This window comes from Aethalodelphis obliquidens, unplaced genomic scaffold (assembly GCF_003676395.1).
Source record: "Aethalodelphis obliquidens isolate GAN/ISIS:26980383/991018 unplaced genomic scaffold, ASM367639v1 scaffold23, whole genome shotgun sequence".
Classification (NCBI taxonomy): Eukaryota; Metazoa; Chordata; class Mammalia; order Artiodactyla; family Delphinidae; genus Aethalodelphis; species Aethalodelphis obliquidens.
This window is the reverse complement of record NW_020837967.1, coordinates 13,540,262-13,553,166: the sequence shown is the minus strand read 5'-3', so window position 1 is coordinate 13,553,166 and position 12,905 is coordinate 13,540,262. Positions and strand designations below refer to the sequence as shown.

General features: G+C 35.8%; 1 protein-coding gene across 13 annotated transcripts in view; it reads right to left on the bottom strand.

The window, feature by feature from the left end:
* Positions 1-12,905, bottom strand: part of MLLT10 (MLLT10 histone lysine methyltransferase DOT1L cofactor) — a 252,003-nt gene that overhangs the window by 66,288 nt on the left and 172,810 nt on the right. For 10 of the 13 annotated variants that reach the window (XR_003436012.1, XR_003436013.1, XM_027121792.1 and 7 more), the window contains 2 exons: positions 11,723-11,767; positions 10,840-10,872 (listed from right to left, as the gene is read on the bottom strand). The exons of 2 other annotated variants lie outside the window; for them this stretch is intronic. Coding sequence is in view for 9 of the 11 variants with exons in the window: in XM_027121792.1 (XP_026977593.1) it covers positions 10,840-10,872; positions 11,723-11,767 (78 nt within the window). In the remaining 2 variants the exon portion in view is untranslated. The remainder of the gene's footprint in view (positions 1-10,839; positions 10,873-11,722; positions 11,768-12,905) is intronic. One more of the 13 variants, XM_027121795.1, reaches the window with a different exon arrangement.

Sequence of the window (12,905 nt, the reverse complement as noted above, 5' to 3'; positions counted from 1 at the left end):
GCAACTCCATTACTGCAGCAAAGAACCAAGTTCCTACTCTGACAGAAACAAGACTGCCTAAGGCAAAGTTTAATTCCTGAAGAAAATAAACACATTACAAAGAATATATAAAACCTATTCAAGGGCTGTGTAGTAACTGACGACAATTTATTCATTTAACATTAATGGAGAGTCTATTAGATGATGAACTAAATACCAATGAAATAAAGAAAAAACTCAATTCCTATGCTAAACAGCTTTATACTCCAGTGAGGAAGAAAAACTATGAACAAATAAATAAATTATTAAACCACCTAGAAAGCACTAGAGCAAAAATCATACCTGAAATAGGATGATGAAAATCAGGCTGATGATGTGCTAGTTTTTAACTGGACTATGAAACTAAACTGTAATCCCTATATACATAGTACTTGTTTCATCATTATTATAAGAATTTTAAATACACCTACCAAATGAAACAGAAATTAAACTTAGAGTTTAATAATATTGTGAAATCTAAATTCTCTTACTCAAGCTGGCTAGTTCCAAGGTACCACCATAAAGCACAATGTTATGAAATACAAGGCACTTCACTTCATGGACATCTATTCAAAGTTTACAGCCCCCATACATTGTTTTCTAAAATAGTCAAATGACTATTTTGCCTTTCCAAATTGCCTTAAAAGTTTCAAACATTTACTAAAAGATTTTTACATTATATCTTTCTCCTATCTGTTCAGTTTTCTTTTTCCTCTGTTAGTACAATAATTTTATTTCTTCAACTCTTAAGTTTCCTAAATTTCTCTGATGACATAAAATTCAACCCACTGGGCCTATTTTTTACAAATATACTGGTGAAGTGTTTTCCTGAAAGTATTTTGCTTTGTATTGATGATATTCTTATTTCCTTATTGAGAAACACGAATTTCAACGTACAGCTGATTCATGTTGCTATACCACAGAAACTAACACAACATTGTAAAGCAACTATACTCCAATAAAAAAAATAAAAATACACACAATAAAGGGAAAAATTTATATGCATTAAAAAAAAGTTTATGGAATATTTTACACACATTCAAAAAACCCGCCACCATTAAGTCCTAAGATCCTTTATGAGAAACACCAAGTCAAGATAGATGCTTAAAATTCAACATCTATGACTATTAAACATACAATATTTCCTTGGTTCTTATAGTTTCCAAAACAAGTCTCAGTGAAATACTAAATTTTAATTTTATAAAGTTCTATATAATAAAACATTTTGAGATGTATCAGATACTAGAGAGTAAATAATGAAAGTAATCCAGTCTTCAACTTTTCAGAATTTCAACTTTCTAACGGAAGAGTTTATGGGTTTGTCTTTTTTTTAAGTTTCACAAATGTGCGACAAATATGACTAAGATATAGATCTCAGACACAAAAACAACTGTCCGGAGGAGCAGTAGAAATAGAATGAAGAAAATATTAGATCACTATGTACAAGAACCCAGAAGTGTTTTCTTTGTTTTTGTTTTTTAGTTAATAATTCTATCAAAAGACTTTGGAAAAAACTCTGTAGGAGATAAATCTATGCTTAGTTTTAAATTCTACTTTCATTAGTAAGGAAAGGAGGAAGGCCATACCAGCAGCAGACACAACCAAAGTCTATATCATAGATTTTGCAGAGAACAGTCTATCGGGAAACTATGAGTAGATTATACTGATGCAGCAAGAAGTGGGAGAGAAGAAATGAGACTGGAGAGGCAGGTCAGTGCCAGAAAAACTCCTTATGCCTTGCTAAACAATATAAATTTATCCCATTAATACCAGAAAATCCTTAAAGGATTTAAGTAAGACAGTGACATGGTCTGATCTGCATCTTTATTTGTTAAAAAAAAATTTTAATATTTAGTTATTCATACATTAATTTATTTTGGCTGCACCAGGTCTTAGTTGCGGCATGTGGTATCTTTAGTTGTGGCATGCAGACCTCTTAGTTGCGGCATGCACGTGGGATCTAGTTCCCTCACCAGGGATGGAACCTGGGCCCCCTGCATTGGGAGCCTGAAGTCTTATCCACTGGACCACCAGGGAAGTCCCTGATCTGCATCTTTACATAGACCCTAATAGATTCTGGTAACACCTAGAGAATGAGCTGGATAACAGAATAAAGGTTAAGAGGTTGCTGAAAGAGTTCATATAACAAATTACGCAGAATTGCCAAAGCAGGAGCAGTGGAAACATAAAGGAAAAGACAAGTTAAAGTGATGAATAACAGAAAAAACCTTTAAAAAAACAAATGGTGACAAACTAAACTCTTCCCTCTCATTTCTTTAAGTCCCTAGCATAACTCTGGTTTAGAACTTTTAATTCTTTTAATCTATCATATACAGATAAGGAACACCAGAGAAGAAGCAGGCTTAGAGTGGGAATGTAAGAAGAACTGAGGTTTATTACGTTGTTGGGAATGAGTCTGAAAATCAAGATAAAATTCTACACTGGAGGCAGAGATTTGGCAATCTAACGAATATAGATGACTGCTCAATCTGTAGGTATGAATAAGATATCTTCCAACAGAATAGGCATAGAATGAGAAGTGAATAAGTAGAGGAGAGGATACTGGGAATAAAACAAGAGGTACACAAAGAAATCGTAAAAGATACTGTCAATACTCTCAGGAAGACATTGCTGTAAAGACCTACTTTCAAAAAAAAGATCTGAAATAAATAATCTAACCTCCTATCTTAAGGAATCAGAAAAAGAAGAGCAAATAAAACTCAAAGCAAGCAGAAGGAAGAAAAAAAATAAATAGCAGAAATACAATAAAGAACAGGAAAACTATTTTTAAAAAAAGAATGAAATCACAAGTTGGTTTAAAAGAACAAAATGGCATATAAAGCAATTATACTCCAATTAAAAGAACAAAACTGCTAAACTTCAGCTTAAATGACAAAGGAAAAAGGAAAAAGGACTCAAATATACTATAATTAGGAATAAAAGGGGATATTACTACCCATATTACCAAAAAAATTTTTAAAGGATTATGAAGAGAATACTATGAATAACTGTATGCCAACAAATTTAAAAATCTAGATGAAATGGGCAAATTCTTAGAAACATCCAAACTAAAAAAATTGATACAAGAAGATATAAATAGATTTTTCTCAAAAGAAAATATACAAATGGCCAAAAAGAACATGAAAAGATGCTAATTCATTAGTCATAAGGTAAATGCAAATTGAAACCACAATAAGATACCATTTCACACTCACTTGGATGGCTAGGGAAAAAAAATAGAAAATAACAAGTCTTGGTGAGGATGTGGTGAAGTTAGAACCCTCATATACTACTAATGGAAATGTAAAGTAGTACCGCTGCTGTGGGAAATAGTTTGGCAGTTCCTCAAAAAGTTAAACAGGAGTTACCATAATGACCCAGCAATTCTATCCTAAGTATATACACAAGACAAATTTAAAAAATATGTTCACACAAAAACCTGTGTGAAAGTTCACAGCAGTTTCATACCAGTCAAGAAGTGGAAACAACCCAAATGTCCATCAACTGATGACTGGATAAACCAAATGTGATGTATATTCATATAATTTGTATCATCAAGCCATAGAAAAAAGAATGAAGTGCTGATATGTGCTACAACATAGACAAAACTTATGCTTAAATATGGAAAACATTATGCCAAGTAAAAGGAACCAGACACGAACTCCCTCTACATGTAGTGTCAACTCAACAAAAGGCAAATCCACAGAGACAGAAAGTATATTACTGATTGCCAGGGTATAGAGGGGGAGGGGAATATATTGGGATGTATGTGATTTATTTCCGGATTGATAAAAAATGTTCTAGCATTAGGCTTCCCTGGTGGCGCACTGGTTAAGAATCCGCCGGCCAATGCAGGGGACACGGGTTCGAGCCCTGGTCTGGGAAGATCCCACATACCGCGGAGCAACTAAGTCCGTGTGCCACAACTACTGAGCCTGCGCTCTAGAGCCCGCGAGCCACAATTACTGAAGCCCGTGTGCCACAACTACTGAAGCCCATGCGCCTAGAGCCCGTGCTCCACAACAAGAGAAGCCCACACACTGCAACAAAGAGTAGCCCCGCTCTCAGCAACTAGAGAAAACCCCCGTGCAGCAGTGATGACCCAATGCAGCCAAAAATTAAATAAATGAATAAAATAAAATTTTTAAAAAATGTTCTGGCATTAGATAGTGGTTACAGTTGCACCACATTATGAATACAGTTGACCATTTACCAATATGGATTTGAACTGCATGGGTCCACTTACATGTGAATTTTTTTCAACAGTAAGTACTGCATTACTACATGATCCTCGGTTGGTTGAATCCATGGATGCAAAACTGACAATAGGGATGAAAGCTGTATACAAAGAGCCAACTATAAATTTTATCCAAATTTTTCTACATGTGAGGAGCGTCAGGGCCCCTAACCCCTGAGTTATTCAAGGGCCAACTGTGTACCAAAAACCTTTGAATTATATACTTTTAAATGGTTACAACTGTAACTTTTATATTACATAAATTTTACTTCATTAAAAATTTTGGGGGGAAAAGATAAGATACTGGAGAAGTAGAACAAGAACCATTTACTCTGAAAAAGGATGAGAGAAGTATGAAAAAAGAAAAAGAAATAAGGGGTGTAATTTTATACGTACATGCAAAACAATTAATTAAATTAAAGGAATGATAAACAAAATTCAGGATAGTCATTAACCTTGGGGAATGCAATGGTGAAAAGCATGCACTATATTCAACAGTGCTGGTAACATTCTATTTCTTAAATTGGTGGTAGATTCCTGAGTGCTCATTTTATTAGTGTGGCCACATAACTTATACATATTGCTTTCAATGTATCAAATATTTCAGAATAAAAGCTGAAAAAGGATGTATGAAAATATGGCAAAATATTAACAGGTGTTATATTTCTAATAAATTCATAATCTGTGTACTTTTCTATAAATTTGAAGTATTTTATAATTTATAAAAAAGATAGAGGAGAATGCTATAATGGAATACAGAAAGCTTCAAAAGAGAATGGCCGGGCTTCCCTGGTGGCGCAGTGGTTGAGAGTCCACCTGCCGATGCAGGGAACGCGGGTTCGTGCCCCGGTCTGGGAAGATCCCACATGCCGTGGAGCGGCTGGGCCCGGGAGCCATGGCCGCTGAGCCTGCACGTCCAGAGCCTGTGCTCCGCAAAGGGAGAGGCCCCAACAGTGAGAGGCCCGCGTACCACAAAAAAAAAAATAGAGAATGGCCAACAATTTCTCTGAAATGAAATCAAGTAAGATAAAAACCTGTCTCCGGGAATTGGCAACCAGAACTGGTCACTAGTAATTTATCGGAAAAAAGCTAACAAAAAAGGTGCTAAAACCAAAACTATTCAAAAAATACATGTACTAATAAATCCTAACCCTGGAAATGATTTTAGTAACATCTTCTTAAAGTATGGCAGTTAGAATAATTGTGAGCAGACATGGTATACAGAATAATGCCCCCCCACCTGTCCCCAAGGTGTCCATGCCTTAATGTCCAGAACCCGTGAATACGTTACCTTAAATAGCAAAAGGGACTACACAAATTTATCTAAGTTAAGGACCCAGAGATGCAGAGCTTATCCTGAATTGTCTGGGTGGGCCCAACCTAATCATAAGAGTTCTCATAAAGTATATCTGAGAACCAGACGGACTGAAGCATTAGAGGGACTTCCCCATAATTGATGGCTCTGAAGATGGAGGATGGGGGCCACAAGGCAAGGAGAGCAGGCAGCCTCCCAAAACTGGAAAATATAAGGAAAGAGATCCTCCTCTAGAAATTTTGAAAAGGTTCAAAGCCTGCCAACACCTTAATTTTAACCCAGTGAGGTCCATGTCAGACTTCTACAGAACTGTAATAAATTTGTTCTGCTTTAAGTTTGTGATAAGTTGTTAGAGCAACCATAAAAAACAAATACAGAAGAATAAAATGGAATGTAAATTCTTCTTTTTCTTTCCTCCCCCCAGAGACAAGTCTCACAGTTTTTATTGCTTGATACTCAATATAATGAAGAAGAAAAAAATTTTTAAGCTAACATTTGACACCTCACACCCATTAGGATGGTTACTATCAAAAAAAAAAAAGCAAAAACAATTAAGTGTTGGCAAGGATATTGAAAAATTGGAATCCTTGTACACTGTTGGTGGGAATTTTTAAAATGGTGCAGTCACCTTGGAAACAGATTTTGAAAATTAAAAATATAAGTGTATATTGGGCTTCCCTGGTGGCACAGTGGTTGAGAGTCCGCCTGCCGATGCAGGGGACACGGGTTCGTGCCCTGGTCCGGAAAAGATCCCACGTGCCACGGAGCAGCTGAGCCACGGCCGCTGAGCCTGCACATCCGTAGCCTGTGCTCCGCAACGGGAGAGGCCACAACAGTGAGAGGCCCGCGTACCAAAAAAAAAAAAAAAAAATATATATATATATATATATGTATATATATATAACTGTATAAAATAAATATGCTACAAAGATCTACTGTACAGCACAGGGATGTATAATAGCCAATAATGTATAATAACTTTAAATGGAGTATAATCTATAAACATTTTGAATCACTATGTTGTACACCTGAAACTAATATAATATTGTAAATCAACTATACCTCAATTAAAAAAATTTTTAAATATAACTACCATATGATCCAGCAATTGCACTTCTGGGTAAAATGGAGATTCGAAAAGATATCTGAACATCCATGTTCAAAGCAGCTTATTTACAACAGCCAAAAGGTGAATGCAACCCAAGTGTCCCTTAACAGATAAATGGTAAGATGTGGTATATAATACAATGCAGTATTAGTATTATTCAGACTTAAAAAGGAAGGAAATTCTGACACATCCTATAACATGGATGCACCTTGAGGACATTATGCTAAGTGAAGTGAGTCAGTCACAAAAAGACAAATACTACATGATTCTAACTCACATGAGGTATCTAGAGTAGTTGAATTCATACAAACAAAGTAAAATGCTGGTTGTCAGGGGCTGAGGGGAAGGGGAAATGGGGAGCTGTTGTTTAATGACTATAGTTTCAGTTTTTGTAAAATTAAAAAATTCTGGAGATTGGGTGTACAACAATGTGAATATATTAAACACTACTTAACTGTACACTTAAAAATGGTTAAAATGACAAATTTTATATTATGTGTATTTTACCACAATTAAAACCAAAAAAATGGAATACATTTGAAAAAGGAGAAAACACAAACATATGGATTTTTCCAACTAAGTCCAAGCAACTCTCCTTCAATCCTCCACAGGCTAAATATTACTTCACTAGGTGCCAATTCTACACTTGTCTTTGTAATTAAAAATATAAGTCCAGAGCAATTAGGCAAGAAAACAAAATAAAAGACATCGAATTGGAAGCGAAGACGTAAAACCGTCACTATTTGCAGATGACATGATACTATATATAGAAAACCCTACAGACTCCACAAAAGAAAACGTTAAACAAATAAACAAATTCAGTAAAGTTGCAGAATATAAAATCAATATACAAAATCAGCTGCATTTCTATACACTAATAACAAACTATCAGAAAGAGAAATTAATAAAACAATCCCACTAACAACTGCATCACAAAGAATAATACATAGGAATTAATTTAACCAAGGAGGTGAAAGATCTCTACACTGAAAACTAAATGACATTAATGAAAGAAATTGAAGGCACAAACAATGGAAAGATATTCTGTAGTCACGGGATGGAAGAATTAATATTGTTAAAATGTCCACACTACCCAAAGGAAGCCATAGATTCAGTGTAATCCATATGAAGATTCCAATGGCACTTTTCCGAGAAATAGAAAAAACAATCCCAAAATTTGTATGGAACCACAAAAGGCCCCAAATAGACAAAGCAATTGTGAGAAACAACAAACCTGGAGGCATCATGCTCCCTGATTTCAACTATATTACAAAGCTACACTAGTCAAAACAGTATGGTACTGGCATAAAAGCAGACACATAGATCAACGGAACAGAACAGGGAGCCCAGAAATACACCCAAGCGTATACGGTCAATTTGTGGCAAAAGAGACAAAATGGATTAAAGACTTGAATGTAAGACCTGAAACCATAAAACTCCTATAAGAAAACATAGGCAGTCAGCTCCTTGACATTGCTCTTGGTGATGATTTTTTGGACTTGATACCAAAAACAAAAATAAACAAGTGGTAATACATCAAAAATAAACAAGTGGTAAAAAGCTACCACAAAGCCAAGGAAACCATCAACAAAATGAAAAGGCAACCTACCAAAAGGGAGAAAATATCTGCAAATCATACACAGCTGACCCCTGAATATGGGTTTGAACTGTGCAAGTACACTTAATGTTTTGTTTTTTTTCAATAAACATAGTACCTGGGGCTTCCCTGGTGGCGCAGTGGTTGAGAGTCCGCCTGCCGATGCAGGGGACACGGGTTCGCGCCCCAGTCCAGGAGGATCCCACATGCCGCGGAGCGGCTGGGCCCGTGAGCCATGGCCGCTGAGCCTGCGTGTCCAGAGCCTGTGCTCCGCAACGGGAGAGGCCACAACAGTGAGAGCCCCGCATACCGCAAAAAAAAAAAACAAAAAACATAGTACCTGTATTTTCATTTTACAAATCTTTAAGTGTGGGGGAAAGTTTGTGTGTGCTTCTAAATCATAATACGTGGAATCAAATGAACCAGGGTTTAAGTTTTGATTCTATCTAAACTGTTTCTGCTTCCTGCTTTGGGTGAGTCATTTGTCATTTCCTTTGTTTCTGAGGCAGAGATAGCAGTACTTGATTTTCAACTGCTCAGGGGTCAGCACCCCAACCCCTAGTTGTTTCAACTGTTGAAGGGTCAATTGTATCTGATAAGGGGTTGATATCCAAAATATATAAAGAACTCCTATAATTCAAGAGGGAAACAAAATCCGATTAAAAACTGAGCAGAGGATCTGAAGAGACATTTTTTCAAAGAAGACACACAGATGGCCAACAGACATATGAAAAGATGCTTAACATCGCTAATCATCAGGGAAATGCAAATGAGAGTCACAAGATATCGCCTCACATCTGTTAGAATGGCTATTATCAAAAATACAAGAAATAAGTATTGGTGAGAATGTGGAGAAAAGGGAACCCTTGTTGGTGAGAATGTAAATTGGTGCAGCCACTACTGGGAAACTGTTTGGAGGTTCCTTTAAAAAACAAAAATGTCCTACCATATGGATCCACTTCTGGGTATTTATTTGAAGAAGACAAAAGCACTAATTCAAAAAGATCTATGTACCCCCATGTTCGCTACAGCACTATTTACAATAGCCAAGACACGGAAACAACCTAAATGTCCATCAATGGATGGGATGGAATGGGTGATGGGGGTCAAATTTCCAGTTACAAAATAACCCAAGATTTTAAAGAAAACCTGTGTTCATTATATTAATCCCATGACATTAACTTCATTCACCAATGCAAAGAAACATGACAATTTGCCTGTTAAATTAATACAACCCAGTACTATGTCAGTTAATAACGACAAAGGATTTAGGTGGCTCCCAACAGTATCTACTTCCTTTTTTACCCCAAATATACTCTTTTCAAACTTTCAGCATGCCTCCAAATTCTAATATTCCAAAATTAAAGAGCAAGTCTAAATTTACCTATGCAAACTGAAAATGATGTTTTATACTTTCCTATCAAAGAATGGTAACATATTTGGTTTATTCTTAAGAATGCTTCTAATCCCTTTCCTCTAGATACCCAATATTCAAGAGTTCCTTTTTATCTGGAATATTTATTCTAAGAGTCTGCAGTTCCAGGTTACACAGGGAAGCAAGAGTTATTTTAAAAATGTACCCATTAATAAAATGCTCATTATGGGTTTCCCATCCCAACCACACTAGCCCTCAAATCAACACAGTGTCTATGCCTGTTCATCGTGCCATTAGTCTCTTGCTGGCTATAGATTTGTAAACACCTGACAATTTAATCCAAATGCAATGCAAAACGACGTGCAAATTAAATTACATTAGCAAAATATGCAAAATTTCAGAAAGTTAATGAAAATGTGTTGGGAAAACTGCTTGGAATCATTTAAACAGTCTTGAACAAATAAGAGGTATGTCAGCTAATGACTAAAAAAGATAATCAACAAAGATGATACTAGATTCAAGAATTTTCTTTAAACAGCAAATAATTAAGGAAGGTTCTTGGAACTGAAGAAACTCCCTACCACTTTTGCAAAAATAAACTCCATTATAATTATATCTTAAAAGTTAAAAAAAATGATAGCATTTGCCTTATATTCTGATTTCAGAACCCAATCCTGCAAAAGATGCAAGTCCCTGTAAAAACCTGGCCTCAAATTAGACATAATGTAGAAGGTTATCTTATGTTTATTCACTAAATGGAATAGAGAAATAGAATAATAAAACTATTATTATTATTTTAATCCTAAAAATAAAATTCACATTCCCAGTTGTGGAAGAAGCAGCAAATTCCTGATGTAGGTACCAATCACCAACTGCACTGGCAAGCCAGAGCTCATAAGAACTAGAAAAAACTATCTGCAAAAATAGAAAAATGACTTTCATAAAGGTAGAACAACACTATCACCATTTTGCCTTACAAAGAGACAACAGAAGCCAAACTGATGAACTAAGTTGACCTATAATCCTCCTGTAGGCAATCCACAAAAAGTTTTCACTAAGGTGCTGAACAATTGATTCAGAGCTAGGTTTCACTTCATCAATGGAACATGCAAGCTTTCAATTGGGAATCTCTACAAAAGGCAACCTTTGTAATAAATGAACCACCAGAGAAGATTCTAATAAAACTTACCATTGTGTATTGCATTCAGCAACTCTGAGAAAGCTTTTAAGTAAGGAAAAAAGGACTTCAGGTTAAGATCATTCTCAAACACACAAAAGAAATACATAGGCATAGGCTGCATCAGTATAATAAAATCTCAGTAAATCTACCTTGGATCATTGCTTAAATCATTAAAACTACAAGCTTGGCTCAGTCTTCACATGGTATAAATTTCTAGATACTGCATTTCACTTGCCAATATAGTACCTACTAAATTTAAATAACATGTCAGATATACTGTCATAATGATGACAAATCTCCTTAGTAATAAATAAAGCTACTTTTAAAAAGACATTTAGTAGTCTAACTATGTAATGTCTTTCTGGCTGAAAGTCAGTATCTATAAGATGCAATTCTATACAGGTAAATCCACCTTTGGTCACACTTAATAGTATTTATTATAACGAAAAACCTCATTTTATCATCTAACCTGATCAAACATTCTCAATTCCTAGACTTTAGTATAATAGGCTCAAGATATGCAGAGGCCTAAGCAAAAAAAGATATCTAAAGACAATATACAAATATTAACATTAAGATTAGTGAAAAACAAAAAAATTGGAAATATTACTTCATTGGGGAACAGAAGTCACAATTCTACAATGGAAGCACCATATTAAAAGGTCAGCAATCAACAAAATTTGGTCACAATTTGACTCTAATATGGATCCTGAACACAGGACAAAGCAGCAAGTTAAGCTACCTTTGTAGGAGAAAGAAATCTATTCAATTAAGAACCAACTGCATCTGAGAAAATTAAAATTTAAAGGTTCAGAAGTGGCATAATATACTAGAAAAAGCACTAGAGTAGGAGTCAAAAAGTCTGGGTTACCAACCCAGTTATACAACTTACTAGTTGTTGGACAAGCTCCATCATGCCGATACTGCATGGAAATTTCTGTTGGGAGGGAGGAGAAAGGAAATCAGCAAAGAAGTTGCCAGTGAGTTAAGGGCAGAAAAGAAACAGGCCAGAAAAACAGGAAAACATTCACCTAAAAGTCTAGCTGAGCAGGGCAAACAGAAATGCAAGAACAGAAATTATGAGCCAGTAATTGGGACATAAGGGGTAGGAGGACCAAACATGATGGCATTCTCACAAATCTTAACAGGACAGTGTAGAAATGTGTGTGCATGTATATGTGTGCAACGAATGAGGAAAAGACAGAAGGGCTTACAAATGAATCTGTATAACAAGCATTTAAGAATAAATGGATTCACTTCTATGAGGAAGTAGAGTTAGGCAATGAGATAAACTAATGTGCTTTATGTAATTCATTAGATGAGAACAGTGTATCAAACACATTTGAATGCTATGTTCAATTAGAAATTACAATTTAAGTATGAAAATTATTTAGTTTATATCTGAGCAGAAATCCATTATGACTTACATAACAATAAAAACTCATTAAACTACAGTCTGCTTACTTTCTTCTACCTTTCATTTTTGATGATGATAATGAATGAAAAGCCATTACTCTTATTCTTTTACTCCACTCAAATGAGGAGAACGAGCAGAGGGTGACATGAAGCAACAAAACACTGCTAAAAGCAAAATCTGCTCAGAAATGGGAAATAAATTTCCATATGACACTCCAAAGGAAAAGTAATCGATAAAACCAGTGCTAAGGCTTTGACTCAAAATTCCTGGCCTGGGAACTCCCTGGCGGCCCAGTGGTTAAGATTCTGCACTTCCACTGCAGGAGGCAAGGGTTCGATCCCTGGCTGGGGAACTAAGATCCCGCAAGCCGCCGCAGGAAGCCGCAGGAATTCTCTGGCTATTACTTAACCAAAAACATGACTTCTAGGAACCATGTGCACAGCAGAGCCTTCCAGGCAACCATCACTCACACATCTACCTCAGAACTCAAGTCTAATCATTGGCCCACTCTGAATAACTTGAGATTAAGAAGAAAGACAAAGCAAGGTAGAGGAAGCCAGCACTCACTTGCAATCACTGTAATGTTAAAAGAACTTGACATTAGATACTGTTAAAAAATCAAACACTTAGGCCAGTTTAGTGTAAGTCCTTTCCAGAT